Source organism: Entelurus aequoreus, linkage group LG06 (genome assembly GCF_033978785.1).
Source record: "Entelurus aequoreus isolate RoL-2023_Sb linkage group LG06, RoL_Eaeq_v1.1, whole genome shotgun sequence".
NCBI classification, from domain to species: Eukaryota; Metazoa; Chordata; class Actinopteri; order Syngnathiformes; family Syngnathidae; genus Entelurus; species Entelurus aequoreus.
Window position 1 is genome coordinate 67,223,381 of NC_084736.1, and position 16,595 is coordinate 67,239,975.

The 16,595-nt window shown below is 36.0% G+C and overlaps 1 protein-coding gene across 6 annotated transcripts in view; it reads right to left on the bottom strand.

The window, feature by feature from the left end:
- Positions 1-7,083: 7,083 nt before the first annotated feature.
- The window catches only part of git2a (G protein-coupled receptor kinase interacting ArfGAP 2a), a 63,612-nt gene continuing 54,100 nt past the window's right edge, over positions 7,084-16,595 (bottom strand). For 5 of the 6 annotated variants that reach the window (XM_062051276.1, XM_062051275.1, XM_062051279.1 and 2 more), the window contains 4 exons: positions 16,251-16,333; positions 10,517-10,708; positions 8,227-8,290; positions 7,085-8,142 (listed from right to left, as the gene is read on the bottom strand). In XM_062051276.1, the coding sequence (XP_061907260.1) occupies positions 7,930-8,142; positions 8,227-8,290; positions 10,517-10,708; positions 16,251-16,333 (552 nt within the window). In that variant the 3' untranslated portion in view covers positions 7,085-7,929. Of the gene's footprint in view, positions 8,143-8,226; positions 8,291-10,232; positions 10,368-10,516; positions 10,709-16,250; positions 16,334-16,595 lie in introns of all 6 variants that reach the window. The other variant, XM_062051281.1, reaches the window with a different exon arrangement.

Consider the following 16,595-nt stretch of genomic DNA (forward strand, 5'->3'; position numbering starts at 1 on the left):
AGTGTGCTAAATTAAAATCTAAATGTATTAGGGAAAGCTTATCTTGGAAGAGTTATTAGCAATAACATCATTATTGTATGGCTTTGACTGGAAAATATTTCCTAGCACAGCGGTACCTCAGTTTTTGTTCATCTGTTTCAAAGGGCTTTTTTCCCCCATAGGAAACAGTGTTAATCCTATTCATTTGTTTCTGACACCTACAAATGTTAAATATTTGTTATAATTATATATGCTGAAAATGTGAATTAAATATAAATCCGGAGTCTTCGACTTGAGGGCCTCATGAAGTATTCACCTCAGCTTGCTTAACGCAAGTTGCTCTTTGTGTTGTCCAATGTTTGTTGTGCTGTAACTTTGGTGTTACACTGTCATTGTAGTTAGTGAAGTGAAGTGAATTATATTTATATAGCGCTTTTTCTCTAGTGACTCAAAGCGCTTTACATAGTGAAACCCAATATCTAAGTTACATTTAAACCAATGTGGTTGGCACTGGGAGCAGGTGGGTATAGTGTCTTGCCCAAGGACACAACGGCAGTGACTAGGATGGCGGAAACGGATATCGAACCTGGAACCCTCAAGTTGCTGGCACGGCCACTCTACCAACCGAGCTATGTACCAGTTAGTGTCTCAAACTGGTACGTGGACCAGTAATGGGACGCAGGCTCCATCTAGTGGTACTCCAAAGAATCACTTGATTAAAGTACCATATTTTTCGGACCATAAGGCACACTTAAAATCCGTGCATTTTCTGAAAAATCCCCAGTGCGCCTTAAAACCTGGTGCGCCTAATGTACGTATTCATTCTGGTTATGCTTACAACTTTGTGACCAGTTGATGGCAGTCGCACGCAGGAGATACGTGTCGACTGCAGGTTGACGCCAGCAAGTACAGGTAAGCAAGCAACACCAAAAACTTTGTTTCATTGAGAATATAGAACATTACACACGGCACTCGAAAATCTGTCAAAATGTTTTATTACGACTTTGGTAAGCTACCGCTTGATGGATTGTCGCAGCATTACGGCTACCCTAGTCAGACGTACTGTGCTTCGACATATGGGTATTATTATGGTGTATGTATAAGGTCCATAATTAGGAGACATTACCTGGCGTTTTGTTTCGACATTTTATGCAAAACCAACTTTTCTTACCTATTGGTACCTGCTGATGTGTATGTGTAAATTGTAGTCCGCGCCGTAGTCCACAATTACAATTTATGTAGACCATAGTAAAGTGTTTTAAGGGGGAAAACAACAATATGACCCCTTTGTTGCACCTTATACCAGTTGATGGCAGTAAGACGCAGGAGGTACGTGTGGACTGCAGGTTGACGCCTGTTCAATAAATGACGCCAGCAAGTACAGGTAAGCAAGCAACACCAAAAACGTTGTTTCATTGAGAATATAGAACATTGCACCTGGCACTCAAAAATCTGTCAAAATGTTTTAGTACGATTTTGGTAAGATACAAAGCCGCACCGCTTGATGGATTGTCACAGCATTACAGCTACCATAGTCAGACGTACTGTGCTTCGACATATACATATTATTATGGTGTGTCTATAAGGACCATAATTTGGTACCTATTACGAGACATTACCTGACATTTTGTTTGGACATATTATGCAAAACCAACTTTTCTTACCTATTGGTACCTGCTGATGTGTATGTGTAAATTGTGGTCCGTGCCGTAGTCCACCATTACAATTTATGTAGACCACAGTAAAAGTGTTTTAGAATTATGCAAATATAAGAGAATAAAACACTTTATAGTCATCAAACATGAGAGCATGATGACACAGAGAACTCTGAAACAAACTTTAATTAATAAAATAATTTAATGATTTGGTGCATTTATTACAATTATATTACAATCAATTATTTTTAAATGTAGTTAATGGATACTGTGCACAATACTTTGATAATTTAATTTTTTTCTTTATGTGAATCACAACTTATGGACCTATTTATTTATGACAACAGTTGTTTATTATTCATGCTTTTACCCTGTGGTCCAAATGGGGAACAGGAAGTGAACAAATGTGTCAAATGAGTTAACCCAGAAATGTCCAAAGTGTGGCTCGCAGAATAAAAGCAAACAAAATAAATAAAGCAAGAAAAAGACATAACATAGTGAGGAAAAAGCCTAAATGTTGCTACCAATAACTGTTGGTGGGTTAGGGGGAAAAAATAATATGACCCCTTTGTTGCACCTTATAATCCGACACGCCTTTTGTATGAAAATAGACCTGCACATCGGCAGTGTGCCTTATGGTGCACCCTATGATCAGAAAAATACGTAGTGTTTTATTGTCCGATATTCAAACACAGTGTTACTGTTCAAACTGTGCTAAATTGTACAGTGGCCAAAATATTAAATATACCTGTTAAATACAACCTCTGCCTTGTTTTTAATGAATACTTAGGCCTACTAGGCTAGGAGAGCATTTTTTCTGAGGTGGTTTAGTGAAAAAAGTTCAAGAACCAGTGGTTTAGTGGGATTCAAGTTAGCTATAATATATTGAACTATTAGGTCTGCAATTACACTACTACTAGTTAAGCAGAGGGCCACAAAATTTGGCAAGTTTGAGACCGCTCATATTTGATACATTGGCAATAAAAATAAGGAGTCTCTTTGTAACCTGACAGCCTGAAGCCCGAGCTGTCAACTTGACGTCCAGCGCAAGCTCTTAAAGTGTTGGCGAATGAGGGGTTACGCAATAATAAACTGTACACACTGGCCTCTGTTATCTACACAACTACGCAGGTCAGCCAGTGAGCACCATTTTGACCTTTTAAATGTGACGCTCGCCAACGAGTCGAGGGTGTCGGGAGACGTTTTTAAGTGAACTGATTGGACTAGAGTCACAAGGACTTAAAACCCCCACACAATTAGCAGGAGTCAAAAGAAAGGCAGCAATATTTGGATGCACTTTTCTGGTTTGTTGTTTTATTATGGATTTGTTAAGTAGCCTGGATTATGTTTATTTTGTAAACACTTGTGTTTTTTTGCACGACTACATAAAAAGATTGGATTTAACAATAAATACATACAAGGTAGCGTAGTACTATTTTATATAGTGTGCTCATTTTTATTATTTATACACAGTATTCAAGATTTTAGGCTATATTTTTTTGATTGATTGATTGATTGATTGATTGAGACTTTTATTAGTAGGTTGCACAGTGAAGTACATATTCCGTACAATTGACCACTAAATGGTAACACCCGAATAAGTTTTTCAACTTGTTTAAGTCGGGGTCCACTTAAATTGATTCATGATACAGATATATACTATCATATATACTATCATCATAATACAGTCATCACACAAGATAATCACAATGAATTATTTACATTATTTACAATCAGGGGTGTGGAGGGGGGGTTAGGATATGGACATCAAGTAGTGGACATAGAGAGAGAGAGAGAGAGAGAGAGAGAGAGAGAGAGAGAGAGAGAGAGAGAGAGAGAGAGAGAGAGAGAGAGAGAGAGAGAGAGAGAGATCAGAAGGCATAAGAAAACGTATCTGCATTTGATTGTTTACATTTGATTGTTAGCAATCCGGGGAGGGTGTTAGTTTAGGGTTGTAGCTGCCTGGAGGTGAACTTTTATTGCGGTTTTGAAGGAGGATAGAGATGCCCTTTCTTTTATACCTGTTGGGAGCGCATTCCACATTGATGTGGCATAGAAAGAGAATGAGTTAAGACCTTTGTTAGTTCGGAATTTGGGTTTAACGTGGTTAGTGGAGCTCCCCCTGGTGTTGTGGTTATGGCGGTCATTTACGTTAAGGAAGTAGTTTGACATGTACTTCGGTATCAGGGAGGTGTAGCGGATTTTATAGACTAGGCTCAGTGCAAGTTGTTTAACTCTGTCCTCCACCTTGAGCCAGCCCACTTTAGAGAAGTGGGTAGGAGTGAGGTGGGATCTGGGGTGGAGGTCTAGCAGTAACCTGACTAGCTTGTTCTGAGATGTTTGGAGTTTAGATTTGAGGGTTTTGGAGGTGCTAGGGTACCAGGAGGTGCATGCGTAATCGAAAAAGGGTTGAACGAGAGTTCCCGCCAGAATCCTCAAGGTGCTTTTGTTGACCAGAGAGGAGATTCTGTAGAGAAATCTCGTTCGTTGGTTAACCTTTTTGATGACCTTGGTTGCCATTTTATCACAGGAAAGGTTAGCCTCTAGAATGGAACCTAGGTAGGTGACCTCATCTTTCCTGGTGATAACAATGTCACCCACTTTTATGGTGAAGTCATTGACTTTCTTGAGGTTGATGTGGGACCCAAACAGTATTATTAAAATTATTAAATACATTGTACAGTTAAGTTGATTTGCATTGAGGTTATTATTATTGTGTAGTTTTTTATTGTGCCACAAAGTTTCTTAAATTCAAAATATGACCTCACTGTCATATTTATATTTAATAAGGCACACTTAAAATGCAATCATAGTTCATATTTTAGAATATCTCCCAGTGTAAATTTGTGAAAGTGTAAATTATTTATTTCTAATTCATAAATGGAAATAAAAAAACACATTTCGGGCCATTTTTCCTATTTTAATTTCTGAAACAAAAGTTGGACAACTATTTAGTAACACTTTTTTAAAACTCCTGCTGAACAAAGATGTTACCGTCATGCGAAAAACATGCTAAACACAAAGGAAAACCTAAACTACTGCTTCCGGTTCAATTTGTCAACACACAGATAACCACGCATTTTTGGATGAACATATATTCAATTTTTGTGTTTATCTGGAAAAATAAAAATCCATAAAAGGAAAACCGCACACAATCCAATTTTATGGCAATATTGTAATGAAAATCAACCCTTTTTTGTTTGTTTTAAAATCTGCCATATATAATAAAAATGGAAAAACGGCCCTAATTTTGTTTTTTGATTTGCGTTTCAGAATTGGAAATAGAATGAACGAAAGGTACGCGGACCATTCAGGTCCAAATGATATCACTGCTACAAGTGATTATTTAACAGAGTAACTTCTGACAAAATTCTTTAAAAAAACACACAAAAAAGAAATACAGGTGAAACTTAAAAAATACATTATCATGCGAAATGTTCGTTTATTCCAGCAATTAGATTTACAAAGTGAAACTAATATATGACATCATTACATGCAACTCAATATATTCCAAGCCTTCTTTTGATATAATTTTTATGATTATGGCTTACAGTCTATGAAAACCTCAAATTGAAAATCTCCGCAAAATTTTGAGGTTTTCAATAACTGTTCGCCATGATCATGGAAATGAGAACAAATAAAGGCTTAACGTCTCTCACTAGGTATGTAACAGGTTTATATCGCATGATAGTTTCACATTTGAAGTGAAATTGCTGACATGAAAGAACTTGTGCACAATATTGTGATTCTTTGTGTTTTGCCTGAATAACAAGGATCCGGTCTTTTGAACGGCTCCCTTCAGAAATCCCAGCTCCACATTGTGGTGCGTTCAACGACACTTGGGACTCGAAAGCTCTCATTGACTTTGATTAGACCAGACCTGGGCAAATTAAGGCCCGGGGGCCGTTAAGCTTTTCAATCCGGCCCGCCGGACATTCCCAATTAATATTTTTAGATCTTTAAGATCCAAACAGTAGCTGCCATTATGATGTGCAGTGATGTTTTCAAATGACCGTAAGTCTTGAACTATACAAAGTATTTCAATGGTTGGAATCTGTGCTTTTGCATGATATACTAGTTACTATGGTAATCTAAGTCACAGCAGCTCAGACAGGCACCAAGCAGTGTGGGTGGGGTGCGTTTCCACAGTGTTTCTAGAGCGGCCACGTTTCGCTTGATTGTAAAATATGTCGATGGAGAGGGGGTGTGACGTTCATATATTGTCACTATTCAGTGTTTTATCCTTCTTAGTAAATATTGTAAATCCCACATTCTTTATTTTCATGTACATGCTGGGTGTCTCAATAAAGAAAATTAAAATTCCATTCCGTTTTATCAGGCGGTCTGTCATAACGTTTTTAGTTTTTAATCAGACATTATTGTGAGTTTTTGTATTAGTGTTCCTAAAAAGAGGACCCAAGCACACATACTGTACAGCAGATTTTCACAGCTTACATTAATACATATATACGTATATATATATATGTACATACATACATATATATATGCACATATATATATGCACATATATACATATATATGTACATATATACATATATATGTACATATATACATATGTATATGTACATATATACATATATATATGTACATATATACATATATATATGTACATATATATATCTATGTATATATATACACATGTATATATATACATATATGTATATATATACATATATGTATATATATACATATATGTATACATATATATGTATACATATACATATATATGTATACATATATATGCATATGTATACATATATATGTATACGTATACATATATATGTATACATATACATGCATATGTATACATATATATGTATACGTATACATATATATGTATACATATACATGCATATGTATACATATATATGTATATGTATACATACATATGTATATATATACATATATATGTATATACGTATACATATGTATATACATATACATATGTATATATACATATACATATATATGCATACATATGTATATATACACATATGTATATATACATATATATGTATATACATATATATGTGTATATATATATATACATATATATGTGTATATATACATACATACATGTATATATATCTATATATACATACATACATGTATATATATAGATATATATACATACATACATGTATATATATACACATACATATGTATATATATATATATGCATATATACATATACATACATACATATATATATATATATATATATATATATATATATGCATATATACATATACATACATACATATATATATATGCATATATACATATACATACATACATATATATATATGCATATATACATATACATACATACATACATACATACATATATATATATATATATATATATATATATATATATATATATATATATATATATACACACACACACACATATATGTATATACATATACATACATATATATAGTTGAGGTTTCTGTGGTTTATCCGTTATAAAGTGCTCAATACCGGGGTAGAGAGGAATATACGTTAGGTTTAGGAAAAAATACAGAGGCTATATCATCCCTACAAGGCAGAAACAGGGAAACAGGCTTGTAGGGATGATATACTGTAGGCTCGTGTGTTTTTTCCTGACCTAACGTACATATATATATATATGTATAGGTAGGTGTGTGTGTATATATATGTATATATATATATATATATATATACTGTATATATATATATTTATATGTATGTATATGTATACATATATACTTATATGTATAAATAGATAGATATATAGATATACCGGCCCCCCAGACACATTTTTTTTCTCTAAATGTCGAGTCAAAATAATTGCCCAGGCCTGGATTAAACTATTAACTGTTATTTACCTATATTGTGGATTATTTTATTTTGCAGCCGTACTCAACAGAAAAATATATTTGTGGTGAAAGTTTTCGGCGTATGAAAACCGAGGTACCACTGCTATACTGCGTTTAGTCCTCTTTGCTATTTAAAACATATATTTGTGGAAATAATTTTACCTTGAGGGAAATTGTGCTTTTCCAAGTACAGTATTAGTAGGTAAAGCTGCGGAGTGTTCCCTTCCATCCATTTTCTAACACTTGTCCCTCTCGGGGTCGCGGGGGGCCTGGACAGGTCGCCACCTCGTCGCAGCTGTCCCAAATGGTCAGACATAATAATGGTCAAACATAATAAAAAATTTAAAAAATGCATGCAAATACCACAAATATGAAAAAAACCAAACATAATTTAAAAAAAATATAGAAGCAAAGTAGTGAGATGTTTTTCAGTTGGTGTTCTCCTTAGTGGTGATGGTGACCAGCTGCTTGGCTGCCTTGGCGATGTCGTAAGCACATTGGATGACCTGCTGGGTGACAAGCTGCATGTCCGGTGCTGCGCAGCCGTCTGGAGGCGCCGCCTTCCTGCACTCGCCCTGCAGTCTGCACGCGCTGGAGGTCAACAAGCGCAGGGAGCTCCTCACCGTCTCAAAGCGCGGCTTCTGCAGAGGAAAGGGGGACAAATAGTTGAACGACCGTCAAATGAAGCATGTGATGAATGAACACGGTTTTCAGTGCGCCCTTACCTTGGGGAAGAGGGCGGCCATTTCTGCTACGGCCACATATATTCTTTCCGAGCAGGGTATGAAGCTGTGACGACAGAAAAACAATTAATTTCAATGTATTTCTTCAAATTGAACACCTCGGACAAACATGCAATATCACTTCACAGCATTTCACAATAAAAGCATGCTATTTGACATTTCTGGCAACACAGCACACAGAGTTGTTAGGTAAAACCGGAGTAATCACACATTACCAAAATACAGCCGGATGATATTTTACATTAAATAGAGTTCCACTGCAATACTTTCACAGGTCAGGAAAAGTTACAAAATAAAAGGCAATTAAGGTTTTGGTCCAAATCAGACTTATATCCTGATTTGATTTGGGGTTTTAACATGACAGTTAATGGGAAAGGTGTACAAATACAAAGTGAAAAATATTTTTTTTTCACTTTCTGAGAAGCCTCCATATCTTATTTTTTCTCGAAAGATGCGTTCAACAATAATTTTGAAATAAAATTGGCTTAAAAAAAATTGAAAAAATAGTAAGTGGTGTCCAAAGTGTGGCACGAGATAGTTTTTAATTGGCCCTCAACATGTGAATCCATTATTAATGAGGTGTATATTCAATGTAACACTAACACATACTGGCTTTGTCATTTATAACCCAAAAGCTAGAATAAAACATGTTTTTTTTCTCGGAATAGTTTAGCCCAATGCTATTCAATTCATCCCCTCAAAACTTGAGAGAAATACTAAAAACACTAGAGTGCTCCTGTTGTAAAGAAGAACTTGGACCAGTGTAAACACATTGGCAGATCCTTGCATTGACATTTTGACCTTGCTAGCAAACATAGAACATAGGCTTGTAATTTACATAACTGAGGCATTACTCAAGGTTCTATTTTAGGTCCTCTCCTTTTTGCAATTTCAAATTTTCCTGTGTTTACTTCAGATGCAGTCAGTAGTCATATATATATATATATATATATATATATATTTATATATATATATATATATATATATATATATATATATATATATATATATATATATATATATATGTTTATATATTTATATACATGTGTCTTTAATAATAATAATATATATTGATTGGCAACATTAAATTGGCCCTAGCGAGTGTGAATGTTGTCTGTCTATCTGTGCTGGCCCTGTGATGAGGTGGTGACTTGTCCAGGGTGTACCCCGCCTTCCGCCTGAATGCAGCTGAGATAGACTCCAGCACCCCCCCCCCCCCCAAAAGGGACAAGCGGTAGAAAATGGATGTATGAATGGATATATATATATATATATATATATATATAAATATATAATTATTATAATTGAATATTACAAGTATGTGAAAGTTCAACTCCTACCTTGTTTACTTCTGTGACAACCTCTTTTAAGCTTTGTATTCAATCAAAAATATCAAGCAGCTAAAAGTCAAACATGGACAAGTGTGGAGACATTGTTTTGCATTTTTCCCATCATGCCTTGCAATGGATTTAAATGGGTGTAATTTAAACTTTTTATGGTGATGGGACATTTTTCTTTTTTTTTAATATCGACAAAGTCCAGTGAGCAGGTTGTGTTATGTGTGACCATGTGTGTTAACTTTTTGATTTTTTTTTTCTGCACAATGACTAGGACTAGGAAAGGTTGTTTGGATTGGGTCATATAAGTTAATGATGTGCTGGTATTGTCAAGGAAGCTCACATCAAGGTCACTGACCTGAGTTTCTTGCATTGTCGACAAAATGCCACCTGCCAGAGCTCGAGTACTTAAATGTAATATGAAAACCCAGTGCCGTCTTCTCGCGGGCCTGGACACCCCCGATTTATAAAGTTGTCGTTTCACATGCGGATGAAAATCCAACGAGTCTGAGTATAAGTCATTGAAATGATCAGGAATATTATCAGTGGTTGATGATTCATTAGTGGGTGAGGCATAGGAGAAGAAAAAAAAAGATGGCGGCAGAGGAAGGTCAAACTGTGCCTGGGAGGCAGGGACAGAAGCCAGAGTACCAGGAGGAGGGGTCAGGGGAGCGGAGCCCGAGCGGATGAAGGGGGTTGGAGGACTTGTCAGCCCAGGGCACCAGAGTGCTGAAACATCCCAGACTGTGCCTGAGGCGGCGCACACCTTCACGCTCATACGGTTTGCTGACAGGCGTGAGGCCCGAGGACAAGGAGTGGGAGGAGATAGAAGCAAGATGGCAGACAAGTCAACAGAACAGAACACAATAACAACAAGGGGACGCCAGAGGTTGGGAAATGGAAGAAATAAAATCGTCTCGTCCGATCTTTCTGACCTCTCGTGTTTGTTCTCCTGAGCGGCTCGCAGAAGCTCCTGGATGTTCTTGGTGATCTGCTCCGTTTTGCGGATGACATCCTCGGTGCTGGGAAGCGTGGGGTCCAACTCCGCCTCGCCGTCATCCAGCTCAGGGATGGAGCTGCCCTCCCCCAGCCAGCCACTGCTCCGCAGCCTTCCCCGCCTGCACACACTGCAGATGCAACAAGTATTGTTGGAGTAAAACCATTTGTAAACGTGTATCTCAATCTGTTTGTGTAGTCAGATCCACGTGTGTGTATTCCAATTTGTGTGTTTAAATTAGTGTGCGTGGGAAAAAAATGGTGTTGTGATTTGTGTGAGTGTAAAAACAATCTGTGTCAGTGTCGCGATTTCTGCGTTTAAATGTGTGTAAAAAAAAATCTGTCAGTGTTGCGATTTGTGTGTCTGTGCTTAGATTTGTGTGCGTAAGAAGTAAAATAAATCTGTATGTCCGTGTTGCGATTTGTGTGCGTAAAAACAATCTGTGTCAGTGTCATGATTTCTGTTTGAATGTGTGTGTAAAAAAAAATCTGTCAGTGTTGCAATTTGTGTGTCTGTGCTTAGATTTGTGTCGTAAGAAAAAAAAAAATCTGTATGTTCGTGTTGCGATTTGTGTGCGTAAAAACAATCTGTGTCAGTGTCGCGATTTCTGTTTGAATGTGAGTAAAAAAAATCTGTCAGTGTTGGGATTTGTGTCTGTGCTTAGATTTGTGTGTGTGCAAAAAATCTGTGTCAGTGTCCAGATGTGTGTGTAAAAAAAATTGTCAGTGTTGCGACTTGTGTCTGTGCTTAGAATTTTGTGCATGAAAAAAAAAAAAGTGTATATCCGTGTTGCGATTTGTGTGTGTAAAAACATTGTCAGTGTCGCAATTTCTGTGTTTGAATGTGTGTAAAAAAAATTGTCAGTGTTGCAATTTGTCTGTGCTTAGATTTGTGTGTGTCCAAAAACAATCTGTGTCAGTGTCACGATTTGTGTGTGTGTAAAAAAAATCTGTCAGTGTTGCGATTTGTGCGTCTGTGCTTGGATTTGTATGCGCAAAAAAAAAAATCTATGTCCGTGTTGCAATTTGTGTATGTAAAAACTCTGTGTCAGTGTCGTGATTTCTGTGCTTGAATGTGTGTGAAAAAAAATATGTCAGTGTTGCTATTTGTGTGTCTGTGCTTAGATTTGTGTGTGTGTGTATAAAAAATCTGTAGCAGTGTCACAATTTCTGTGATTGAATGTGTGTAAAAAAATCTGTCCAGTGTTGCGATTTGTGTGTCTGTGCTTAGATTTGTGTGCGTAAGAAGTAAAATAAATCTGTATGTTCGTGTTACGATTTGTGTGCGTAAAAACAATCTGTGTCAGTGTCATGATTTCTGTTTGAATGTGTGTGTAAAAAAAATCTGTCAGTGTTGCAATTTGTGTGTCTGTGCTTAGATTTGTGTCGTAAGAAAAAAAAAATCTGTATGTTCGTGTTGCGATTTGTGTGCGTAAAAACAATCTGTGTCAGTGTCGCGATTTCTGTTTGAATGTGAGTAAAAAAAATCTGTCAGTGTTGCGATTTGTGTGTCTGTGCTTAGATTTTTGTGCGTAAAAAAAAAAAATCTGTATGTCCATGTTGCGATTTGTGTGTTTGAAAAACAATCTGTGTCAGTGTCGCAATTTTTGTGTTTGAATGTGTGTAAAAAAATTGTCAGTGTTGCGATTAGTGTGTGTGTGTAAAAACAATCTGTGTCAGTGTCACGATTTGTGTGTGTGTAAAAAATATCTGTCTGTTTTGCGATGTGTGTGTCTGTGCTTGGATTTGTGTGCGTAAAAAACAAAATCTATATGTCCGTGTTGCGATTTGTGTGTATAAAAACTATCTGTGTCAGTGTCGCGATTTCTGCGTTTGAATGTGTAAAAAAAAAAAAAATCTGTCAGTGTTGCGATTTGTGTGTCTGTGCTTAGATTTGTTTGCGTAAGAAGTAAAATAAATCTGTATGTTTATGTTGCGATTTGTGTGCGTAAAAACAATCTGTGTCAGTGTCACGATTTCTGTTTGAATGTGAGTAAAAAAAAATCTGTAAGTGTTGCGATTTGTGTGTCTGTGCTTAGATTAGTGTATGTGTGTGTAAAAACAATCTGTGTCATTGTCGCGATTTGTGTGTGTGTTTGAATGTGTGTGTAAAAAAAATCTGTCAGTGTTGCGATTTGTGTGTCTGTGCTTAGATTTGTGTCGTAAGAAAAAAAAATCTGTATGTTCGTGTTGCGATTTGTGAGCATAAAAACAATCTGTGTCAGTGTCGCGATTTGTGTGTGTAAAAACAATCTGTCAGTGTCGCGATTTCTGTTTGAATGTGAGTAAAAAAAATCTGTCAGTGTTGCGATTTGTGCTTGGATTGTGTGTGTGTGTGTGTGTGTGTGTGTGTGTGTGTGTGTGTGTGTGTGTGTGTGTGTGTGTGTGTGTGTGTAAAAACAATCTGTGTCAGTGTTGCGATTTGTGTGCGTAAAAACAATCTGTGTCAGTGTCGCGATTTCTGTTTGAATGTCAGTAAAAAAAAATCTGTCAGTGTTGTGATTTGTGCTTGGATTTGTGTGTGTGTAAAAACAATCTGTGTCGCGATTTGTGTGTGTTTGAATATGTGTGTAAAAAGAAATCTGTCAGTGTTGCGATTTGTGTGTAATTGCTTAGATTTGTGTGCATAAAAAATAAATAAAAAATCTGTATGTCTGTGTTGCGATTTGTGTGCGTAAAAACAATCTGTGTCAGTGTCGCGATTTCTGTTAGAATGTGAGTAAAAAAAATCTGTCAGTGTTGTGATTTGTGCTTAGATTTGTGTGTGTGTGTGTGTAAAAACAATCTGTGTGTTTGAATATGTGTGTAAAAAAAAATCTGTCAGTGTTGCGATTTGTGTGTCTGTGCTTAGATTTTTGTGCGTAAAAAAAAAAAATCTGTATGTCCATGTTGCGATTTGTGTGTTTGAAAAACAATCTGTGTCAGTGTCGCAATTTTTGTGTTTGAATGTGTGTAAAAAAATTGTCAGTGTTGCGATTAGTGTGTGTGTGTAAAAACAATCTGTGTCAGTGTCACGATTTGTGTGTGTGTAAAAAAAATCTGTCTGTTTTGCGATTTGTGTGTCTGTGCTTGGATTTGTGTGCGTAAAAAAACAAAATCTATATGTCCGTGTTGCGATTTCTGTGTGTAAAAACTATCTGTGTCAGTGTCGCGATTTCTGCGTTTGAATGTGAAAAAAAATAAAAAAATCTGTCAGTGTTGCGATTTGTGTGTCTGTGCTTAGATTTGTTTGCGTAAGAAGTAAAATAAATCTGTATGTTTATATTGCGATTTGTGTGCGTAAAAACAATCTGTGTCAGTGTCACGATTTCTGTTTGAATGTGAGTAAAAAAAAATCTGTAAGTGTTGCGATTTGTGTGTCTGTGCTTAGATTAGTGTATGTGTGTGTAAAAACAATCTGTGTCATTGTTGCGATTTGTGTGTGTGTAAAAAAAATCTGTCAGTGTTGCGATTTGTGTGTCTGTGCTTAGATTTATGTCGTAAAAAAAAAAATCTGTATGTTCGTGTTGCGATTTGTGAGCATAAAAACAATTTGTGTCAGTGTCGCGATTTGTGTGTGTAAAAACAATCTGTGTCAGTGTTGCGATTTGTGTGTGTAAAAATAAAATCTGTCAGTGTTGTGATTTGTGTCTGTGCTTAGATTTGTGTCGTAAGAAAAAAAAATCTGTATGTTTGTGTTGCGATTTGTGAGCATAAAAACAATCTGTGTCAGTGTTGCGATTTGTGTGTGTAAAAATAAAATCTGTCAGTGTTGCGATTTGTGTCTGAGCTTAGATTTTTGTGCGTAAAAAAAAAATCTGTATGTCCGTGTTGCGATTTGTGTGCTTGAAAAACAATCTGTGTCAATGTCGCAATTTCTGTGTTTGAATGTGTGTAAAAAAATTGTCAGTGTTGCGATTTTTTACACACAAATCTAAACACAGATACACAGATCGTAACATGGACATACGTGTTGTTTTTTTACACACAAAAATCTAAACAGAGACACAAATTGCAACACAGACAGATTTTTTACACATACAAATCTAAACACAGACACACACATTGCAATATGAACGGACACAATGTTTTTACTCAAACACAAATCTAAACACAGACACACAGATCACAACATTAACATACGTTTGTTTTTTTTACACACAAAAATCCAAACAGACACACAAATTGCAACACAGACAGATTTTTTACACATATAAATCTAAACACAGACAAACACATTGCAATATGGACGCATGCATTGTTTTTACTCACACACATCTAAACAGACACACAGATCACAACATGGACATACGTTTTTTTTTTTACAAACAAAAATCTATGACACAAATTGCAACACAGACGGATTTTTTACACATACAAATCTAAACATAAACACACAAATTGAAATATGGATGCACGCATTGTTTTTACTCACACACAAATCCAAACACAGACACACAGATCGCAACGTGGACATACGTTTTTTTTTACACACAAAAATGTAAAAACAGACACACAAATTGCAAAACAGACAGATTTTTTACACACACAAATGTAAACAGACACATAAATTGCAATATGGGTGCATGCATTGTTTTTACTCACACACAAATCTAAACACAGATACACAGATCGTAACATGGACATACGTGTTGTTTTTACACACAAAAATCTAAACAGAGACACAAATTGCAACACAGACAGATTTTTTTTACACATAAAATCTAAACACAGACACACACATTGCAATATGGACGCACACGTTGTTTTTACTCAAACACAAATCTAAACACAGACACACAGATCACAACATTGATATACGTTTGGGTATTTTTACACATAAAAATCCAAACAGACACACAAATTGCAACACTGACAGATTTTTTACACATACAAATCTAAACACAGACAAACACATTGCAACATGGACGCATGCATTGTTTTTACTCACACACATCTAAACAGACACAGATCGCAACATGGACATACGTTTTTTTTTTTACACAAAAAAAATCTATGACACAAATTGCAACACAGACAGTTTTTTTACACATACAAATCCAAACACAGACACACAAATTGAAATATGGATGCACGAATCGTTTTTACTCACACACAAATCCAAACACAGACACACAGATCGCAACGTGGACATACTTTTTTTTTTTTATACACAAAAAAGTAAAAACAGATACACAAATTGCAAAACAGACACATTTTTTACACACACAAATCTAAACAGACACACAAATTGCAATATGGATGCATGCATTGTTTTTACTCACACACAAATCTAAACACAGATACACACATTGTAACATGGACATACGTGTTGTTTTTTTACACACAAAAATCTAAACAGAGACACAAATTGCAACACAGACAGATTTTTTTACACATAAAATCTAAATACAGACACACAAATTGCAACATGGATGCACGCATTGTTTTTACTCACACACAAATCCAAACACAGACACAGATCCCAACATGGACGTATAGTTTTGGGGTTTTTTACACACAAAAATCTAAACACAGATATACAGATTGCAACACGGACGGACAGATTGATTTTATACACACAAAAATCCAAACAGACACACACATTAAAACACGGACACACAGATTGAGATACACATTTGCAAATTGTTTTGCTCCAGTCATACTTCCAGAATGATGTCATTGTATTCTTACCCCGTCTCGTCCGCCTCAGAGTCAATGAATGCATTGTCATAATCGCTCTCTGGCACGCTGCTTTGCTTCTCCAACTTGGAGGCCTGCGGGGGGAAGCCATTGATGTCATTGGAAATACAAAAGCAGAAACATCTGCGCACAAGTGGAGCGCTGCGAGGACAATCACCTACCTAAAAAACAAAACCAAGTGTCATTTTTTTACACATTGTGTTGTTGCCAGCTGTCATGTAAACAAAGCAATGCCGAAGAAGGGCTAATAAAGCTGTGAAGCAAGAATAAACATATTAAAGCAGGACTATCGTTAGTAAAGACAGATTGTTGATGAATGCTGACAAAGACGGAAAA